The sequence below is a fragment of the Dryobates pubescens genome, chromosome 6 (genome assembly GCF_014839835.1).
Source record: "Dryobates pubescens isolate bDryPub1 chromosome 6, bDryPub1.pri, whole genome shotgun sequence".
Taxonomy (NCBI): Eukaryota; Metazoa; Chordata; class Aves; order Piciformes; family Picidae; genus Dryobates; species Dryobates pubescens.
The window spans coordinates 35,424,312-35,444,014 of record NC_071617.1 but is presented as its reverse complement, the minus strand read 5'-3'; the positions used below and the strand labels follow the sequence as shown (position 1 = coordinate 35,444,014).

The following is a 19,703-nucleotide window of genomic DNA, read 5'->3' as shown; positions in this document are numbered from 1 at the left end:
ATGTGCTACTTGATGGCATACAGTTTTGCCTGGTATATCATATATGTGATCAGCTCTTGATTAAATTCTCCTACTTAGTGTTTTGATTCAACCATGGAGGAAAGGTCCTAGCCTTAATCTGCTGTTCCTGAAGTTAAGCTTGCCCTGAAGCCTTCATAGTTTTATTAGTGGAGTATCTGAGAGCAGGCAGAAATATCACTGGCTTGTGCCATCCTTCTTGTTTGGGAATTGTATTTCTTTCAAAAATGAACAAAAAGTCAATCTTTTTGCAATACTACTAATGTCTTCTGGGGTTTTTCCTCCATTGTGACAGAAAGTAAGAAGCTAAGCAGCAGCCTGGCACCTCCCAGGAGTCATGTTCCCAACACTTAAGGAAGGTGGCAGGATCTTCTCTGTGTATCCCAGACTTCACTCATCTCCATTCTACAATGTGCAAAACCTTCCTACCTAAACAACAAAACTACTCAGAGAAATGTCTGTTACCTAAAGGAGGCGTTAATCCCTAAAGTGGTCCCTTATTTCCTGCAGGAGGGTAATCCAGCCCAACCTTTAGAATTCACAATTTTATGGGACAAGCAAATTAATTTGAGTTTTAAGTGGCAGCACTGGTTTTCACTAAGACCTCACTCTGAAATTTAATTTTCAGTGAAACAAAATTGTTAATTTGCTTTTTTTTCAAGAATCTGGCATCTCTACTAGCAATCAAGCCTACAAATTGTGCCTTCTGTTTGAACTCTGTAGACCCACAGCATTGTGTAATTGAGACTGCAGCATGATAAAGAATTCTGTTGTGGCTTCACATATTGATCAGTCAAATTCAATTTCCTCGTGAGACCTGGACCACACTAGGGATGATGGATTGTGTTGAAGGCCTGATAAGCCTGTTTTAACAAAACATCTCAAGGGCTTCTGGAATGGAGGTAATTATCAATACTGATGCACGGTTCCTTTGATCAAAAGTTAAGGACTCATTAATAGGCTGCTCAGCAGCTGCTGTTTGCAACACATGGCTTTTTTTTAATTAACTTGACAATGCTGTTTCCTCAGTCTTATGAGTTAGCTCTTTCCAGAAGGAAGAGAAATTGGGTTCCAGGCTTTTGGGGTTTTTTTATGGTGTGTATGATAGCAGTATCTCCTGCACTGCAACATTTACTGTTAGGGTTATTGAAGCCTTGACTATGTTCTAGAGTGAGAGTCCCATCCCACTGCACACGCCCACAAAACCTGGTGGTTTACAACTTCTGAAATTTGTGTCAGGTCTCTGATGATGTTTGCTGGTTTTAACATTAGTATTGCTTTTTAAAGAGTCTCCTGTTGTAACCTTGGCAATAAGCATTTTTGTTTGGCACTGGATGTTGTACAAAATGTTTTAAAACTGTGTTTATTTTAGGCTGTTACTTATGAGAAGTAAGATCATTGTGGCTTCCAACTGGTTTACCTTTGCTATAGAAAAAATCCTAACGTTTCATTTATAGCCCATCTGATCTAGGTGTGTTGTGGGTGCTAAATTCATACTGCTATTTAATATTGCAAATTGGGTGTATGGAAAGAAAATATGATCACGCCAAACTGCTATGTTAAAATTTATTTTAAACACGTTTTCAGATAAGCAGCTAGAAGTTTTGCACCTTGCAAAACTGTTTTCCTTAGCTGGTATGGTGAGCTACTTTTGTTTTGTTTATTTACCAGAAAAAAAATAATTAAACCATTTAACACCTCTTATAGTGTTTTCTGATTTGTTTTCCATTACAAACACATTATCTCATTAATTAACACAATTCTGCTCATTAGTGCATGAATTGAAGGTCAGCAACAGCACATACTAAGAAAAATGGAAAAAATACATTTCCTATTATGCACAGATGAATATGGATTGGTGATACCTAGAAACTGGTCACAGCAAATGTAATTGTACAATAAACTGAATTCTGCTCCAAATCCTGTGGTGTATGGTTAATGTCTTGTGAAATGTGGCACCTTACCTGATTTTTCTTCTCTTCTTGACGTCTGAACTTCTAGAATCATTTGTTCAAATGAGGATTACAATCTTCCTAATAAAAAAGAAATATTTAGCACTGGTAGCTGTTGCTTAAAATTGCAAGTCAAGGCAGACAGGATAGGGAGTTAGATTAAAAGAAATGTATAGTTCTCTACATATCCTAGAATTCTTCTGAAATTGTGGCTCATATCAAAGGATTACTGGAATTCATGGTACTGAAGATCCCATGAACATTTAATGGGAGATGGCTGGTACCATCACTGCTCTCCATGGTGCTATTTATTGTCACTTCTCCAGTTACAGTTACAGCTAAAATGTGAGTGGGTTACTTTACCTTCAGGAATGATTAATTCAGATTAATCACCTAATTGTATCAACTAATCTTACAAACACTTGGAGAACAGAAGGATCAAAAATGATGTGAGAAATCCTCTAAACTCACATAATGTATTGTTTAGATTTAGTCCTGCAGACATATTAATGAGGCTAGTTCAGACATTCCTTCTGATGTGAGGTAGCCAATGTGCTTTTACCCAATAAGTAACTCCTTTGATTTTAGCAGCCTATAATCCTTCCTAAAACTGTGCAGCTCAAAGTGGTAAATTGAATGTTATGGATTAGCGGAATTAAGAGCAGTTTCAGCATACTTTGGGCCTTTGCTTACTTCCTAGTTCCTTAATTCTCCACTTCTGCTCCTCTTGTTGGGGTCTATTCCACACAACAGCCCACTATCACCTACATTTCTGAAATATTGCATAAGGGAAAAGAACAAAGTCTGCTTTTCACAAAGAGGTATTTTAAAGGTCACTGATATAATAAATATGTAGCAGGATTGAGTTACAGAATAGGCCTGTAAAAGTAAACTATTTTAGGAATATACAGTGCTGAAAAAACATAGCAATTATTTGGTTCTAAAATTGAAGAAAATTAAGTATACAGCATGGGAACATTATCTCTACCTGCTTTTCTGGGATATATGTTAATTAAGATTGTTAATAGTGGGGCAGTAATGCTGTTTGTCATTGATTTTTAAACCTTAATGGCATGTTTAATTACATCATTTTTGAATTTTGGAAGATGAGGCCCTGAAATGTGAAGTATTTTCTTTTCTTTTCTTTTCTTTTTTTTTTAATGTAAATTATGTTATTTTAAACAATGCTATTTACTATTTTATCCTTAAATCTGTAGGTGCTGAAGTGTTGTATATGAACATGTCAGCATATAACGAAGGTCGACTTCAGTCATCTTTCTGGATTGTTGACAAACAGCATGTATATATTGGAAGTGCCGGCCTAGACTGGAGATCGCTGGGACAGGTAATTCAATTGGAAAAGTAATCCTATGCCCTTGGAGAGTATAATGAGGAAACCAAAAGTTTCTGATCAGAAAGTCGAGGTGGATAGCTTTCTTTTTCTGATAGCCTGCTGGCAAAAGTGCTGACACCCAAACCTGTGCTGCCATGGTTTTGATGACTCTTCTGTGTTTGTAAAAGTGTATTACTATAAATTTTACTTCTTTTTTTTTGGAATAACTGTCCTCAACACTTATGCTTTCTGCTAAATTGTGGGGAAAATGTGTTGCCTTTATTGATTTCTGTGAGGATTTTGTTGTTTGAAGATGGAACGTTCTAGTTCACTTACTAAAAAAGAGAAAATTGACCAAACCTGTTGGAAAACAAGCCACTAAGGAAACTCCATGCCGGTGTCATAAGCGTGATGTAGCCCCTTTTATCTGTCATTTAAAAATGGAAAAGCCAAATTTGGAACAACTTCCAAATGGATGAGGGGTATTATCCTGTAATACCCACTGTCATTAGGGAAGGAGAGATTTATGGGTGCACAAAGTCAAACAGAATAATGTTGAAGGTTGTATGTATTAGAGAGAATTCCTTCTTTTGATTCCTTATAAACATGAGAATTGAAGGATCTGTACTAAGGCATCTGACAATAACTGGAGTATGGAGGACTGTCTCCAGTCTACACCCACTTTGAATAATTAATTCATCAGTAATGCACCTTATTTGCCTTCTTGTAGGTATCTGTAGCTTTTTTCTTTCCATAACAGTCTTAGAATTATTCACAGCTGCCATGTTCATTTTTGCTACATACCACCGTGTGAGGCTGCTGTCAGTCTCATATAGGGATTGAAACCTGTGCTTTTAGATCTTGGTAACTGCATAAGAGAGGGGGAAAAGAAGTAGTCCTGGATTGTTATTAATTGCACTAAAAAAAAAATTACTTTCTAAATATGAGCAGAGTCTCAGAAACACATGAATGATTTTGAGCAACATTTCTAATGATTTTAAGAAGGTATATTGGTTCTGTTGAAGTTTTTAAGGTTTCTTTTTAGCAGAGACTGAAACTGAATAATACCAGATCAACCTTTTTAGTAAGGAAAGAGTGGATAAATACATTTTTACTGTTTCTATGTGCAATCATTTATTTAAAGGTAACTTTTGGACATTTACAAAGAAATCTGGAAAACTGATAGAAAAGAGGATGCTAGCACACCAGAGAAAGCCTTGACCAAGAGGATGTTATAGCTTTAGTCAATATAAGAACATGCAGTTTGGGCGTTTGGACAGTTTAGAAGTTAAATGTTTATGCATTAAGCCTCATAAGGTAAACTATTTGCCATAGTTTAGTTGATTAGATAGTGTTGGATGATAGGTTGGACTCGATGACCTCAAAGGTCTCTTCCAACCTGGTCTGGTCTGGTCTATTCTATTCTATTCTATTCTGTTCTATTCTATTCTATAATAAAACAGCTCTTCAAAAAATGATTTAACTTATAAATAGCTTAGCTTTGTAACCTCCTCTTGTAATGGGAATTTTGAGTGCTAATGAAAATGCTAAACATGGATAAAAGAAGCACAGCTACCATACAGATTGTTATATTATTATATTTAATGATTGTGTTTATGATCTGCATCACAGCTACTACAGCTCCTTATAGGTTTGGTCTTTTCGTACTGAAGTAACTCTTAACTCTTGTAACACACCTACATTAAATTTCTATGCCAGTTCTTTGTGGGCTGATGCTTTAAATGTGATTCCTTACTGTTAATTTTATTACTTTCTCTTTTTTTTCTGCGCGTATTTGGATTTTTTTTTATTGTATTGTCCTATAACAATGTATTTTTATATGTAGTGGTAAGGTGCAGCCCTGAAGAATATCTGTTAAAGAACACCAAAACATCTCTCTGAATTACAGCTAAAAGTAATCTGCTTTCAATTAGCTGAGATTTCTGAAACTGAGGTTTCAGAAAAGCCTAAGGAAATTAGATGCTTGGCTCCTGTTGACATCAGATAACGAGTATCCAATTACCTTACCCTAGAGTTACTGGTTAATAAATCAGGGCAACTGTCAAAGAGATCTGATATGCAGTCCTAAAACAATAATCTGTCTTGAACTTGTCTTTTCACAAAAGAGGCAAAAATTATCACAGAACTCTGTTGCTTTATTCTGCTTTCCACAGACAATCTTAAAACCCATGGGGGAAACACACTTTCCACGGGTACTTGTTCTTATTATGAGGGTTACAGTGTAGCTGCACAGGAGGGATCAGGTCTCTCTTTGCTTCTCTCAAAGAAATCTAAGTAAGTAAGGACTGCATTTGACTGCAAAGCAGATGGTGCCAGGCCTGTCCAGCCCCATATCCTTGCACTTGCACTGCCTGCAGTAGCAGTGTAGAGCTTATGCAGTTTTGCAGCAGGAGGCAGTGAACTCATTGCTGATGTCACTGTGCATTTCTTGTTACATCCTGGTTTACCTGCAGGGAAGGTACTGTTAAATGGCATACTGGGCTGTTGATTAGTCACATATCACTTTAAAAGCTCATCCAACTTTAGGAGTAACAGAACTTGCGGTTACTGAATCAGCGAATCACTTCAGTCAGTATTACTAGATCTTAACAAGATGTCACAGAGTAACGTGGATCTTTATTGTTCAAGAAACTTAAAGTACTTGCATATGAAGCACAGCAACTGCCTTCTCACTCAAACAAAACATCCAGGATGAGTCACTTTGCAGTTAACAATGGCTTGTTACTCATCATCACAGTTTCAGTGCAAATTATGTGTATCCGTCTAGTTTCTTACCTAATGCAATAAATACCCAAGTGCAATAAAATGCTTAAGATTGTAACTCGCCAGGGCTATCATATCTTTTCATGTGCCTTCCCCTGTATTTAATATGTACATGCTTATTCCTTCTTCTGTATTGAACTGTTACGCACATTCAGGCCAGTAAATTGCATACCCTGTGTAGGAGCACCTACCTACTTCTCTGTTGTGGCAGCTGCACCAGACAGGCAGCAGATATCTGCAGTGTTTTCACCCTGCACTATAGTCTCAGAGCATTCTTACCTCTTGCTTGTAGAAATGTTTCTGTGACATAACACTTAGCAGCTCAGCATACTGGAGAATATTTATGAAAGGGCATTGTGGTAGATACAGCTGCTGTTTGGTCCCTTTGCAAAGGGATAAAAGTCTGTTAGCATTATTCCTCTCCTTGGAGCCTGAGTCTAAAGCTGAAATATTGATTTAACTTTTAATAACTCCTTAGAAAAAAACATCAGGACTTAACATATCTGAAGGTGTCAGCTTTGTTTTTACAGTTTTTGTGGAGAGTTCTTCTCTACGTTTATAAGGTGGACACTAGAAAGCAATTTCATTTGAGTTTTGTTGCCCTCTTCTTGACTTGGCAGCACTGACAAGCAGCAATGCTAGTATTTCTTTTGAAAGTAAATTTTCAGCATCAAGGAGAGATTTTTGTATGCTGCATATATTACTTAAGGAATAACCTTGAAAGTTTCATATATCCTTGTGGCTTCGCTGTCAAAGCTTTATGACTTGCCAGATTCTCAGCTTTTAAATTACGGGCAAGACTGAGAGTACATCATTGCATTTCAAGTAGAACTATGCTTCAGGTCGATTTTAAGTTTCCCAAACCTCTAATAATTTTGGCTGAAATCATCTATGTCAGTTATCTCCTTCAATCTGAAATCAGACCCCACAGGCAAAAGAAAAATACCATTTAGACTCCCCGAAAACAGGCTTTTACAAAAATTCATACTGAAATACAATTGCATAACCCACTGAAAATTCTGGGTTATGAACAGCCAGGTTTTACCACTTTCTTAGGCAGATACTGTTTTTTTAGATATCCTAAGCTATGCAAGGTTTTATCAGTAAAATAATCTGTGTACTGATCTAGTTTATTTCTGGTAAATGTTTATAAACTGATAAAATGGTGCAAAAACTATAGAAACAAGTCTTGCAGGTTTATCAGCTTGATGAAGGACATCTGAAGAGATTGTTTCTTGTTCTGTGTGGTAGCATTTTGCCTTCAAAATGCAGTTTAGGGGGTAGTAGAAGAGGAAAATTGTGAGGATAAAACTGTAAATTCTGTTTGGCACTTTTTATTTCATGTAGGAGATCTGTGTAATCAGCTGTACAACTTTCATTTTACACTTCCCTGACATGGATTCAGTAACGGATGAGGTTGATAAAGTATTTTCCCAGGGTTCCCAGCCACTCACCCTCTAAAACTTTAGTCTTGTAATCATCAAAAAAGCCAAGCAACACCTTTTGGGCCGTAGCTGTGCAGCCGACTTAGGTATATATGCTGATTACTTTTTGCCTGTGATTCAAACTACTAAGAATCAAGGCAGTCACAGTGCTGTGTTTTACTTTCTAGCTCCTTGACCAGGTAACTTATGAATGTACTTAAATAAATTATATCTGTTATATGAAAATTGTTATAATATTAATGCAAAGGAAGAGCAAAAAAAACATGTCTTTTTTTTGTTCATTTGTTCCATGACTCCCCCTATTAGTTCCAAAAAGGCTTGGAAATGCAGTTAAGTCCTTCATTCCTTCAAGAGGTTTGTAGTAGAGACAGAACTTTTGATCAGCTCAAGAAGCACTTCTGGAGCTCTTCATACTAAAAGCACTTTTTGAAAAGTTCTTTGCACACACGAATAATTGAGTACAGTGAGCAAATAATTATGATGGTTCAGTTAAACCATTTCACAAGAATACAGTTATGCACAGCAAATAATCAGTCCCTGGAAAACTCTATCACTGAAAATTATTGAAACAAGTAAAATTAATCCAATTGTCTTCACTGGCTGTGGAATCAGGCAAAACAATAGCTTAAATTGTGAATACTAACAGGTGTCAGATAGCTGGGTGTATGCACCGAGGTTTGTGTCCAAATTTGAATGTTCATAGTTTCAAGCAGAAACCTGCTGCTTGTAAGCAGGCCTGTAATTGGCAGAATCTGGTTGTAAACAGCTGGACTAAGTGGAAGTGGCACATCTGAACTCAAGGAAGAAAATTAGGAGAACCAAAGCACAGCTAGAGCTCAACCTAGCTACAGCTGTTAAGGATAATAAAAAATATTTCTATAAATTCATTAACAACAAAAGGAGGACTAGGGCACTTCTCCATCCTTTGTTGGATGCAGAGGGAAACACAGTGACTAAGGATGAGGAGAAGGCTGAGGTGCTCAGTGCCTACTTTGCCTCAGTATTTAGCAGCTGCTCTCTAGTAGGGCAACCCCTAACCTGTACTGGTGCCTGCTGTTATCCTCCCCAGATACAGGACCCTCCACTTGTCCTTAGTAAACTTCATGAGGTTTGCCTGCACCCAGCTCACCAGCCTGTCCAGGTCGTCTTGGATGGCAGCACAGCTTGATGGGGTGTCAGCCACTGCACCACCACCCACCACCACCCTCCAGCCCCCTGGTTTTGTATCATCAGTGAACTTGCTGAGGGTACTCTCAATCCCTTCATCCAGGTCGTTAATAAAGATGTTAAACGAAACTGGACCTAGTACTGATCCCTGGGAAATACCACTGGCCAGAGGCCTCCAAGTTGACTCTGTGCCACCAGTCACAACCCTCTGAACTCTGTTGTCGACCCAGTTTTCAGTCCACCTCACAGACCAATTGTCTATGCCAATGAGCTTTTCTATGAGGATGTTACGGGCTACAGTATCAAAAGCCTTAATGAAATCAAGGTGTATGACATCCACTGCTCTTCCCTTGTCTACCCATTTGGTCATGGTTTCATAGGAGGCTATCAGATTAGTCAGGCAGGATCTCCCCTTGGTAAATCCATGTTGTCCCACCATGTCTCTGTAATCGCAGTGAGATCATAGCCCTGCAACTGCTCCCAGATCGCTAGTTCATCTTGCTTATTTCCCACACTGCTTGTGTCGGTATACAGACACTTCAGAGACTTAGCAGAGGAGCATCTGTTACCATTGTGGGTATCACATAATCCACCATCCCCTACAGCCCCTGGGATAGCAGTGGAGCTGCCTCACAATTGTCCCAGGTTTCTCTTCAGTGACCCTGTTTTTTCACCTCTTCCCCCTTCCAAATTAAAGACCTATCAACCATTCCTGCTAGTTCTTGCCTCAGGACTTTTTTTCCTCTTTGAGACAAGCATTTTCCTATCTATACTCAGCAGGCCTGGGGTCTTGTAGAGTAGCCTGTGATCAAAGAACTCAAAATCCTGCTGTTGGCACCAGTCCCATACCCAGGCATTTATCTGCTGGATTTTCATATTCATGCCCTCCTCATCAGGCACAGCTAATGGTGGTACAGAAGCATTTGTCTCAGGACCTCTGAAGTCTTTCTTCATTGCTCTAAGCTTCTTGTTGAGATTTTATCATTGTCTACTTGGAAAACCATCAACAGGTAGTAGTCAGTTGGGCAGACCAGGGTAGAGTTTTTTCACTACACCCTTAATCCTGGCCCCAGATAGGAAACAGACTCGCCTAATGAGTAGATCAGGTCTGCATATAGGACCTTCAACATCCTTTAGAAGTGAGTCCCCAGTGAGAAGCACCCATCTTTTCTTCTTAACTGCAGATGTTTTGACAGTAGGTTTGCTCATTTCTAGCCTCTCTGAATGACGTAAACTAGACAAGCTTTCACAGCTGCTGTTGGTTGGTTTCCCTTGCAGAATGTTGCTTTTGGTAGAAACAGGTTCACTAAGAACAGCAAATCTATTCTTCAGAGGCACCTGATGGGGGTTCAGCGGCTACTGGGGTGCCACACCTGCCACACTTGGGAGGAATTTGGCTCCACTGATCTCCAGTTTCTGAGTCATTCTGTTTGGGAAGCTGGCAAGAGGGTAGGGAGCTCTCAGTGTCCTGACTTCTGCATGGTTGATGGGAATGTGTGAGGGACGGCAGAGTCTGATTCTACCAGTCCAGCTCCCGCTTGCCCTCCCGCAGCCTCGCAGCCTTTCAACTTCCTCCTTCAGCTCAGCCACTAGGCTGAGATGGTCACTCATGTGCTCACAGTGGATACAGTTTCTGAAGTCTGCCATGAGAAGGGAGAGTCTATGGCACTCCCTACAGCCAGCTGCCTGGACACCTGCATTTTTATGTTGGATCTTTGGCTGGGTCAACACAGATCTTGTGGAAACAGCTTTAGGTCAACACAGATCTTTTGCTATTCCTGCCCACGTGCCCTAATTAGAGAAAACTTCAGCAACAAACACACATGACTTAGCTGATGTGTTGGGGTGGTGAAAACAACCACGAGAACTGTCTGTGCCCATGCCTTGCCTGCCCCTCACCTGAGAGAAGCTGGCTCAGGAGAGGAGTCACGTGCTGCTCTGCATGCTGTGCCAGTCCTGCTTTGGTGAACAGAGCAAAACCAAGGCTGAGATCATAGATGTTTTCTTGATTGTTTGTTCTTCTGGTTGTTTTAAATTCAGGCCCGTTTAAGCTGAATGGCTGCGAGATGTAATTTTTTAGGGACCAAAAACCCATCCAGGCTGTAAAACATAGTGTTTCCAAGAGCAAAAAAAGAATGTGAAGTTGCTCTCATTTTCCCATTTATTTTATGCCTCATTTGGATTCTTTGTGTGATTTGTTTCACCAATACAAAGTAAGACTTCAGAAAGGCATTTGGTTTCTCTTTGTCTAATAAATACATCAGGAGGAGAACTGGAAGAATAATACCTGACATCTTCACCTATGGTTTTTGGTTTGTTTTGTTTGTTATGAGGACAAGAATTCTTGGTGAATTAGGCTTAGTCTTATGAGTAGAATTTTTTGACCTTGCTACTTTCATGAAATTAGTTTGGGCAATGTTTTGAATAGCAGAAGTTTATCTAATCAGCTGCACTGAAAAGTGTCAATAATTTGGTTTTGTTGCCTATCAGCAGTGCCTTGGAGCACTTTCTGGTGTCCCATGTGACAGTTGAGCGTCTGACAGGACTCCTAAACAATAGCATTCCCTTTTCAGGCAGTCTCCTTTCCATTCTCCACTTACTCTCTCGTTGTTAGAAACTGCTGATTGTTACCTGCGTAATTTAAGGAAATTAGAAAATTAGATAAACTCTGCTATGCTGTTTATCAGGTTGGAAGCAGTGCCCTATTTCATCTGAAGACTTAGGTTTCTACTTGATGCAACTAAGATGTTAAATAAAATTACAACAGGGCCAAAATACTGTAGAAGGTGAGATGTGAGAGCGCATGAATGAGATCCCCTGTATGGCCTACTTTGTGTAAAACATACTTGTCTCTTTAGAACTGACTCCTACAGCATGTGAAAGTTTTTGCAATTATAAATTATCAGTTGCATTTGAAGAATGAGACATAAGTTATTCTATTAATAATTCAGTTGCATCAACAGTCAGATTAGTAGTGTAAGATGTTAAGAGGTCTGTAATTATACAAAAAAGGTTTATAAGCATCTGTAAATAAAGTAGATAAAGTTATGCTTTCAATTATAAATATGAATAATCTAGTGCATCCTTGCCCTGAAAGTGTATTGCATTGTGAATTTGCTGAAATTAAATCCCTGTACTTATTAGAAAAATTAAAGGGGGGGAAAACCCCCAACAACTAAAACAAACCAGTCTGTCAGCTCAAAGGCCATGCTTAGTAAGTGGCAAAACTCATCCTAGGAGTATTCCTTCTTCTCTTGGTCTCTATTTCTGTAGATGCAAATTAAAATTTTCTGCACATTCAGGAAGCTCCAGAATGCTGCCAAGGAGTAATGCTACCCATGCTTCTTTGTATTTATCTCTTTCAGGGAAAGGGGAATGATCATTTCCTCAAAGTATATGCTTGAACGCTGTAGTTTCTCTTCATGTGTCCTCTTCTAAAATCAAAATGTAATACATGCTGGACCTTTATATACCTCAAACTACATCATTATTATCTCATTTGTTTCCAGTTTCCCAAAAATCTTGCTATAGCACAGCCACTTCTCCAAACCAATCATTGAGACAGGATCTGCACATTTGCAATTTCTGTTAATGAGGGTTGCATCCTATCAGTACAGAACTGTGTGGCACAGAATTCACTCTGTAATCAGTCAGTCATTTTTCTGAACTTTTACCTAAATTAGTCTCTTGAAGTTATGTAATGGTGCATCTGGTCCTTTTGAGATAAGGTACTTTGCCAGTTAGTGGAATTACAGCTTTTCACTCAAGCAAAAGTTATATTGAGAGTTGCTATTTGATATAATGTTCTAGTATGAACAACATTTATATCCCTAATGTGCACTTGAGACCATTGCCAATACTTGCCATCTTCTTCTAATAATCATTTGCTTAATTTTCTTACTGTCCCAGTGGTGTCCAGTATCATATTGCTATTAGTAAATTGAGCACAGTCTCAAGTGCCCTGTAATATGAAACATAGCTCTTTCGACTTCATCATCCACCAAGGGTCAATCAAGCTCAGATGGGTAAATGTAGACTGGAAGTACCTGCAACATAATACCAGTATATTCTATCTGAAGTCATATTTCTGTGTTAAATAATACCCCCTACATATGACAAATAATATCTGCCTCTAAAAAGCTTTTATATATTGTTAGTCATGTGATCCAGCACTTTAAAAGCTTTGTCCTGCTCATTTGATTTATTTCAATGGGATTATTTCCAGAACTAGCTAATATTATAAAGATAACGTAAAAGTGCAACGCAGATCTTCGCGTGGAGGTGAATGAGTGAAAATACGATGAGAACAGGTCCAAGTAGATGTTACAGAGCTGTTTTGACAATTAGATACCTTTTTAGTGGGTCTGTTTCTTACTACATAGAAAAACTACTTGTACTGTCAAACCAGTACTGTACTGTTATTACAGCTTGTCCTTCAAAAGACAGGCTGAAAATATATTTTTATTTAAGAACTTTCGCATATAGTCTCCTTCTTTGACCAAATCTAGAGCAGTTTGATAGCTGCTACCTATCTCCAAAACAGCAGCTTGCCTTTTTTTGAGCCTCTATTTTATTTTGTGTGTGTTTGTGGGAAGATATGATGCTCTTGAAAATGTGCAAAACTTGAAGTATCCATTTATCATGGTGTAAAGTTTGTATTTTTGGAAGTCTGATGTTTTCTTCTATTATTTAACTGAGACACCACTTATTCTCTGTTACATCCAGTAAATCAGGACAGTGGGTATTGCCCATTCGGCTTACTCTTTGAAATTTACAGTATTTACAAATGAATCTCAGTGAAGCAAACAGGCTGTTGGTCTCTTGCAAGCATTGATGTGCACTGCCAACAGAGGGCTGGATATAGCCAGGTGGGAACACAGGTAATGTGGCTGATCTGCTTGTTTCTATGTGTGCTTCTGTTATTGTCTAGTAGCATTCTTGGTTCCTCCTCACTTCTGTTGGCTTCTGTTTTTGTGACCTAGAGACTGAAAACCACATGGGGCTGCATCTTCACCTTGTGCTTAGAACCAAAAAGACCTCATGCCTCTCCAGCTTGGCTAGTTTCTCTAGATGTGGAGTTGATTCCTATCTCTGAGGGAAAGCTATTCCTGTTTATCATACCTCTCCCACTGTTGTGCTCCATTCTCACATGCATCATCCACATTATGTGTTTGTATTTAGTATAAGAGAGGGCAAAACACAGCTTGCTGCATATTTTTATTTGATTTCTGTTGGCTGTAGGAGTATGCTTATTAATCTATGATCTCTGAAATTGCAATCTATTTTTTTATCTTATTTTTTTTCCCAGTTGCTGTGAAAGTTCTGTAGAACAGGTTTACCTGATGTCATAGTAATCCATAATAAACTCTGAATCAATAAGTAACAACATTGCAGTGAGTGCACAATTACATAATACCTAGTTTGAACAGATAAACTCATTCCTTTCCAAAACATCATGGAATGTTCAGGTAGTTGAATCTCTGCAATCCAAAGGAAAGGACAAAATTATTTCTCCAGTAAAAATAACCTCATAATCATTTGCTTGTTTCATAATATTTGTCATGTCATCACTGCATGTCGTAGAAGAGGCTGCAAAGAGAGTGTGTCTGGTTCTGGTGTATGAGTGGTCCCTCAGACATTTGACAAATAAGGACACTGTGTTAGGATTATCAGACTCAAGAGTTTTGGATGAGTTCTAGAAGTATTTAGAAAACTGAAAGAATGCAGGAATTTTGTGCTGTCCTGGTTTCAGTTGGAATAAGGTTGATTTTCTTCCTAGTATACTGTGTTTTGGATGTAGGATAAGAAAAACAGTTGATAGCACACTGATTACTTGGTTGTTGCTGACCAGTGTTTTATACTAAGTTAAAGAGTGGGACACAGCAAGAATAGCTGACCCAAATGAGGCTAAGGGGAATTCCATGCCATATGGTGGCATGCTTAGTATATAAACTGGGGGGAGTTGGCCAAGGGGTATCCCTGCCTGGGAACTGACTGGGCATCAGTCTGGTTTAGACCCCTACTATCATCTTGAAGCAAACAGGCAGGCAGTGTGGTAAATAGACAGCACTGGTGAGATGTGCTTGAATGTATTTACCACCTAGAGATAAGACTTGGTAGCCTCAGAGAATTTCACTACAGAAAATTGCGAAAGTTGCTTGGGAGTACCTCCCAGAAACAAATTGTGTACCAGGCAGTTATCTGCCCTTCAGAAAAACATTTCAAAGGCCTTGGTCACAGTGATGACAATGGTTCAGGGATTCCTGAACCAGACATGCCACTATAAAGCCTGTCTGCAGTGGTCAGCAAAGCAGAAGGGTCCAATTTGAATTTACAGATCCTCCAACCAATTGCTTTTATAAGTCCTGTGGTTTGATTTGTGTTGTGTTCATTAAGAAACCCTGAAACAATCAGGCGTGTTGACACGGCAGTGTGCATTGGCACTGCACTGGAATGGTTTCATGGTTTCTTCACTGCAGCTGGCTTGCAGACAGTGGGGGCATCAGAACTTGACCTCTTTGCACCAATCTGTGCTGCACAGTGATGTTCCTGAGCCCAAGCAGGATTTCATGGAAGGATAAAAGTATTTAGACTGCACTTCTGTACCAGAGCCTACTGCTGGAGTTCAGCAGGTAAAGGGTAGGCATGCCTCAGGAGCTTGTCTCGGTCCAGAGAGGGAAAGAGACTCAGTTCTTTTGAATATTCCTGTAGCGTGAAATTAGAGGCACAAACAAGGCCAAAATATCAACAGCTAGACTATTTATTACATAGAGTGGATGGATCAGAAGGGGAGAGAGAGAGAATAGAGAGAGAGAAGAGAAAGAAGAGGAAAGGAATTATATTACCACACCCCTCACCCCCCCCAAGACAATCTGAGTCTGTGGAGGAAAGGTGCTGCAGGAGATGTTGGGTGTGTAGAGAAAGGGTGCTGAGGCTTTGGCTGGAGAAGAGATGTGGTCCTCTGGGCAGCCTCTTCAGCTCCATGAGTTGCAGCAGGCGGGACTTAGGACACAGAGAGAGGGTTCAGTCTGCTTCTTCCAGGCTCCACAGCCTCTTTTCTTTGGAGCGGCATTGTCCCGGGCTTTTCCATCTCTCGTGCTTTCTTTCTCGGCGGCATTGTCCTCTGTTTTCCTTCATCTGTGTTTTCGGTTCTCTGTTTTTCTTCTTCTGAGCCAGTAGTTGCTCAAGTCTTTTATACAGTTTTTAGTCCTTAGGTATGTGTCTAAGTATTGTCCCTCAGGAAATCAGGGGCCAGGAAATCATCCTTAGGTAAGTATCCAGGTATCGTTCCCCAGGAAATCTTTCTGTGTATTCCTGTGTGTTTGGGCAGGGGTCTGCATGGAGGGGGGAGGCCTTCACCTCCTTCTCCATTTACCTGCCCACACACTCATTACACGTCAGGAAACAGGTGGCGAATCCATTGTCTTTCCAGGGTGCTTGATGGGTGGAGATTATCTTGTCTTATGCATATTCCTGAAGGTGGCCTCGGTCCATTGTTGTGAGGCCAGCTGTGATCCAGTGAGCAATGTTATCTTTACAGCTTCCAAGAGTCGTTCCAGTGGCTCAGCCCAACACACATCAGCTATTGTCTGGGCAAGCAGCAATTGATTTTATCTTTGTTGAGTCACACAAGGAGAGACAAGCTTTTAGTCTCTCACAGAGCTCTTACAACCAGTGTGGCCTTTTACAATCATAGATTCATTTTGGTTGGAAAAGATCCTTAATATCATTGAGTCCAACTGCTAATCATTTTCTTTGTTCTAGATAATGCAGGCCATACAGTCTGATGCAGGGTTCTACCTTCTGACTCAACAGCTAGTGGCAGTCTTCAACAATCAGTAAACTTACAGGGATGTAAGAAAGGCAGTAAGTCCATTGCTTTCCCAAAAATGTGATTTATGTTGTGGTGAAAGAGAACTTGTTCATTAAAACTTAGTGGAATCTCTGAGGAGGAGCTAATGCACTACAGTCTGTTCTCTTGTAAGAGAGCAGACTTCTGCATGTCCTGCAAGAACTTGCTGGCAACTAATCTTGGACAATGACATTAATAATGAAGGCAGATTCCTCTCAGAGGGATTTAGATATTAGCATACCCCATCAGATCAGTTTGTTCAACTAAACAGTTAAAATAACAACATTAGAATAATCATGAAAGTGTATTCCCAATATATGATTCCACCCACACACATAAACACTGTGGTTTTGCACAGATGATAGTTCATTTCTAGATAAATGTCTTCATTCAGACTGCCTCAACTCCACAAGGTTTCCAAATGCAGTAGTCCAGTATCCTCCCACTTTAACAGTGGAATCCTGTCATGGAAATCTGTATTCAGTATTGTCCTGATAAAGGCACATACTAAATCAAGCTGAAATAACATGTCATAAATCAGCATGAGTCAGACTAAGAAAGGACAGTCATTTCAGCCATTCTATGAAAAGAATAATGGTTCTGTATTTCAGAATAAACCCCAATCTTTCTATATCCATAAGTCATTGAGCAGAACAAAACAGATTCTTACAAAGCAGTCTTTGCATCTGAATGTGCAAGACTAATGGCATCGCTAAACCCCTTTGTATTTTGATATTGTCATCATAAGCATCAAGGCCTAGTTTGGAAGTCACCTTTCCTAACTTGCTAAATAATCATCCATCACCAAAACAGTGAAATATTGATGTCCGCCTGGAACTGCTCAGGGACAAACTATTAGTCCTTGCTTTAGGGATGTGTATTGGACAGGCAGCTCATGCAAACAGAAATGTGAAGTGTATCTTCAGAAAGCTGCAGAAGTCAAAAGAATCCATGCATTGGACAGTCAAGTTTCTCTGATCTATATAAAGACTTATTAGGCACATCTTTCAAATGTCATGATATGGGATATCTCTGTGATTGAGTAGCAAAGGGTTTTATAAGTAGATGTGCAACATAGGTACAGAATCTACATATGCCACACATAAATATATACACACACCATGAACATATATTACAGTTTCATTATTGTTCTGGTTAGATTCCCCTCAGACCCACGGACAAAGGCACTCACACACACTCTTACATAAGCAAAGTATTCAGTGTGTCCCTTTATTAATTCCCAATAACTGAGTACATACTGGCAGGAATGTAACCTTAGAAGCAAGGGTCCAGGTGCTGCTGCTTTTCCCCATGGTAGCTGCACTAGTCAGAAGCTGGTAGGCATGATTCTTCACAGGCATCCCCATGGGGGCAAGATGTCCCTCTACCACAGCTGCCCAAGCTTCTGGGCAGAAGTCTCCCCTTTTATTATACAGTGGTCCAGCCCTTGTCCCTGTATGTTTGGCCAGAACATGAGGGGAGAGGTGCCAAACCCCACCTCCACATATATATGAGTGAAGGTTCTTTTTCATGCATCTGCTAGATCTGGGGGGCTTCAAGCACTGGCAGGGGTACTAAAGTTCCAGCTGTTGTTTTCTTAGTTGTCCTCACACGCTTTCCTAATCAGCCTTGTTTTCAAGACTCCTTCTTACCAGTTCCTTATCTCGGAGCAGTGTGTTCTGACTACACAGTGGAGAATATTCATGGGCCAACAATGGACAATTTCCCAATTAACCTGTTCTGATTTGTGCCATGTTAACCTGTCCCAATACAATTATGTATGTTCTGCTTAAATGTATTGAAAAAGGTCTTTTATTATCTTTGTGACATATGTTTTATCACCTCTGTATATGCTGTAACAAAGAACTTGGGTTAAACAGAAACTGTGAGAAATAAACTTGATCTTCTAGACTTAAAAGGCTGGAAGTTAGTGAGTTGGAACAATGTATTTTCAGCTATCTTTTCAGGTATTTCTTTCTTTTGCCTACAAAGTGAAAGTGATTATTGACCAGTACTTCAGATCAAAATGGCATCAAGCCTTGAGGTTGTCTCACGCTTATTTCATGGAGGTTTTTTTCCCTCTTCTACTTGGTGTCAGCTTACATAAGAGCTATGCTGACTTTTATTAGCATATTAAATCTGACATCTTTGCCACACAGTATTTCTGTTTCTTGCACAAGGAGTGTGACACATTATTTAGAAATAACCTGGTTTTACATTCACAGAGACAGCATCTGCTATGATTTGATATATGAGAAAACACCCAGGTCCTTGACCTTATATAATACATAGCTTAATATTCCTCTTTCTTGTGATGATATAGCCATAGGCTGGATGAGGCTCTGGCCAGCCTGATCTAGTGTGAGGTGTTCCTGCTCATGGCAGGGGGGTTGGAACTAGATGATCCTTGTGGTCCCTTCCAACCCTGACTGATTCTATGATTCTATAGCATGCACAGCATGCGTTATTAGTAGCAGCCTGCTGACACCTCCACCATTTTACAAAGTACCAAGAGGCTTTTCAGATGACCCAGGTGACCTTTACCTGTACATGCAGCAACATTATGCTTTGGCAGAAGGATAGAATTCAGGAAGCATGAATCAATGTCTTAATGTCTTCCCTTTTTTGTTTGTTTTGGTTTGTTTGTTTTGGGGTTTTTTTTGTTGTTTTTTTTTTTTTTTGTTAGGGTCAGGAGGCATAAATATCATATATTAATTTAATTCCAAGTTTTCTTCCTAGGAGCATATACCAGGACCACATCTTTACAGGAGACATAGCTTCCATGTTGAAGCAGCCAGAAACCCTGCAAATATCTAAGGTGGCTACTCGGAAGAATAGGACAAAGAGCAAGTATGGATTTCTGAAACAGACTTTCCTATAGACCAGTCATTTTCCTGGGGCTGCCTGTGTACTGCTTCCTTAAATTACCCTACCTATCTAAACTGCTTAGTTTCCTAGCTTGTCTCAAGGTCCTGTACACTAAATTTAAGCAAGGCCCAGTTAAAAATTAATTAGAACCTTTGGCCCTCTGCTTACTTTAAGAGAAGAGGTTTCTAATTCTGATTTGCAAGTCTGGCAAGGCTCAGTAGTTACAGTAATAAATTCATATGCTATGTCACTGTCCCAGTTTGCATCCACAGCTTGCCTGCCAC

The 19,703-nt window shown here is 39.5% G+C and overlaps 1 protein-coding gene across 1 annotated transcript in view; it reads left to right on the top strand.

Annotated features, from left to right (window-relative positions):
* The window catches only part of PLD5 (phospholipase D family member 5), a 194,375-nt gene that overhangs the window by 148,024 nt on the left and 26,648 nt on the right, over positions 1–19,703 (top strand). The window contains 1 exon segment of the mRNA XM_054162294.1: positions 3,188–3,315. Within this exon segment, the coding sequence (XP_054018269.1) occupies positions 3,188–3,315 (128 nt within the window).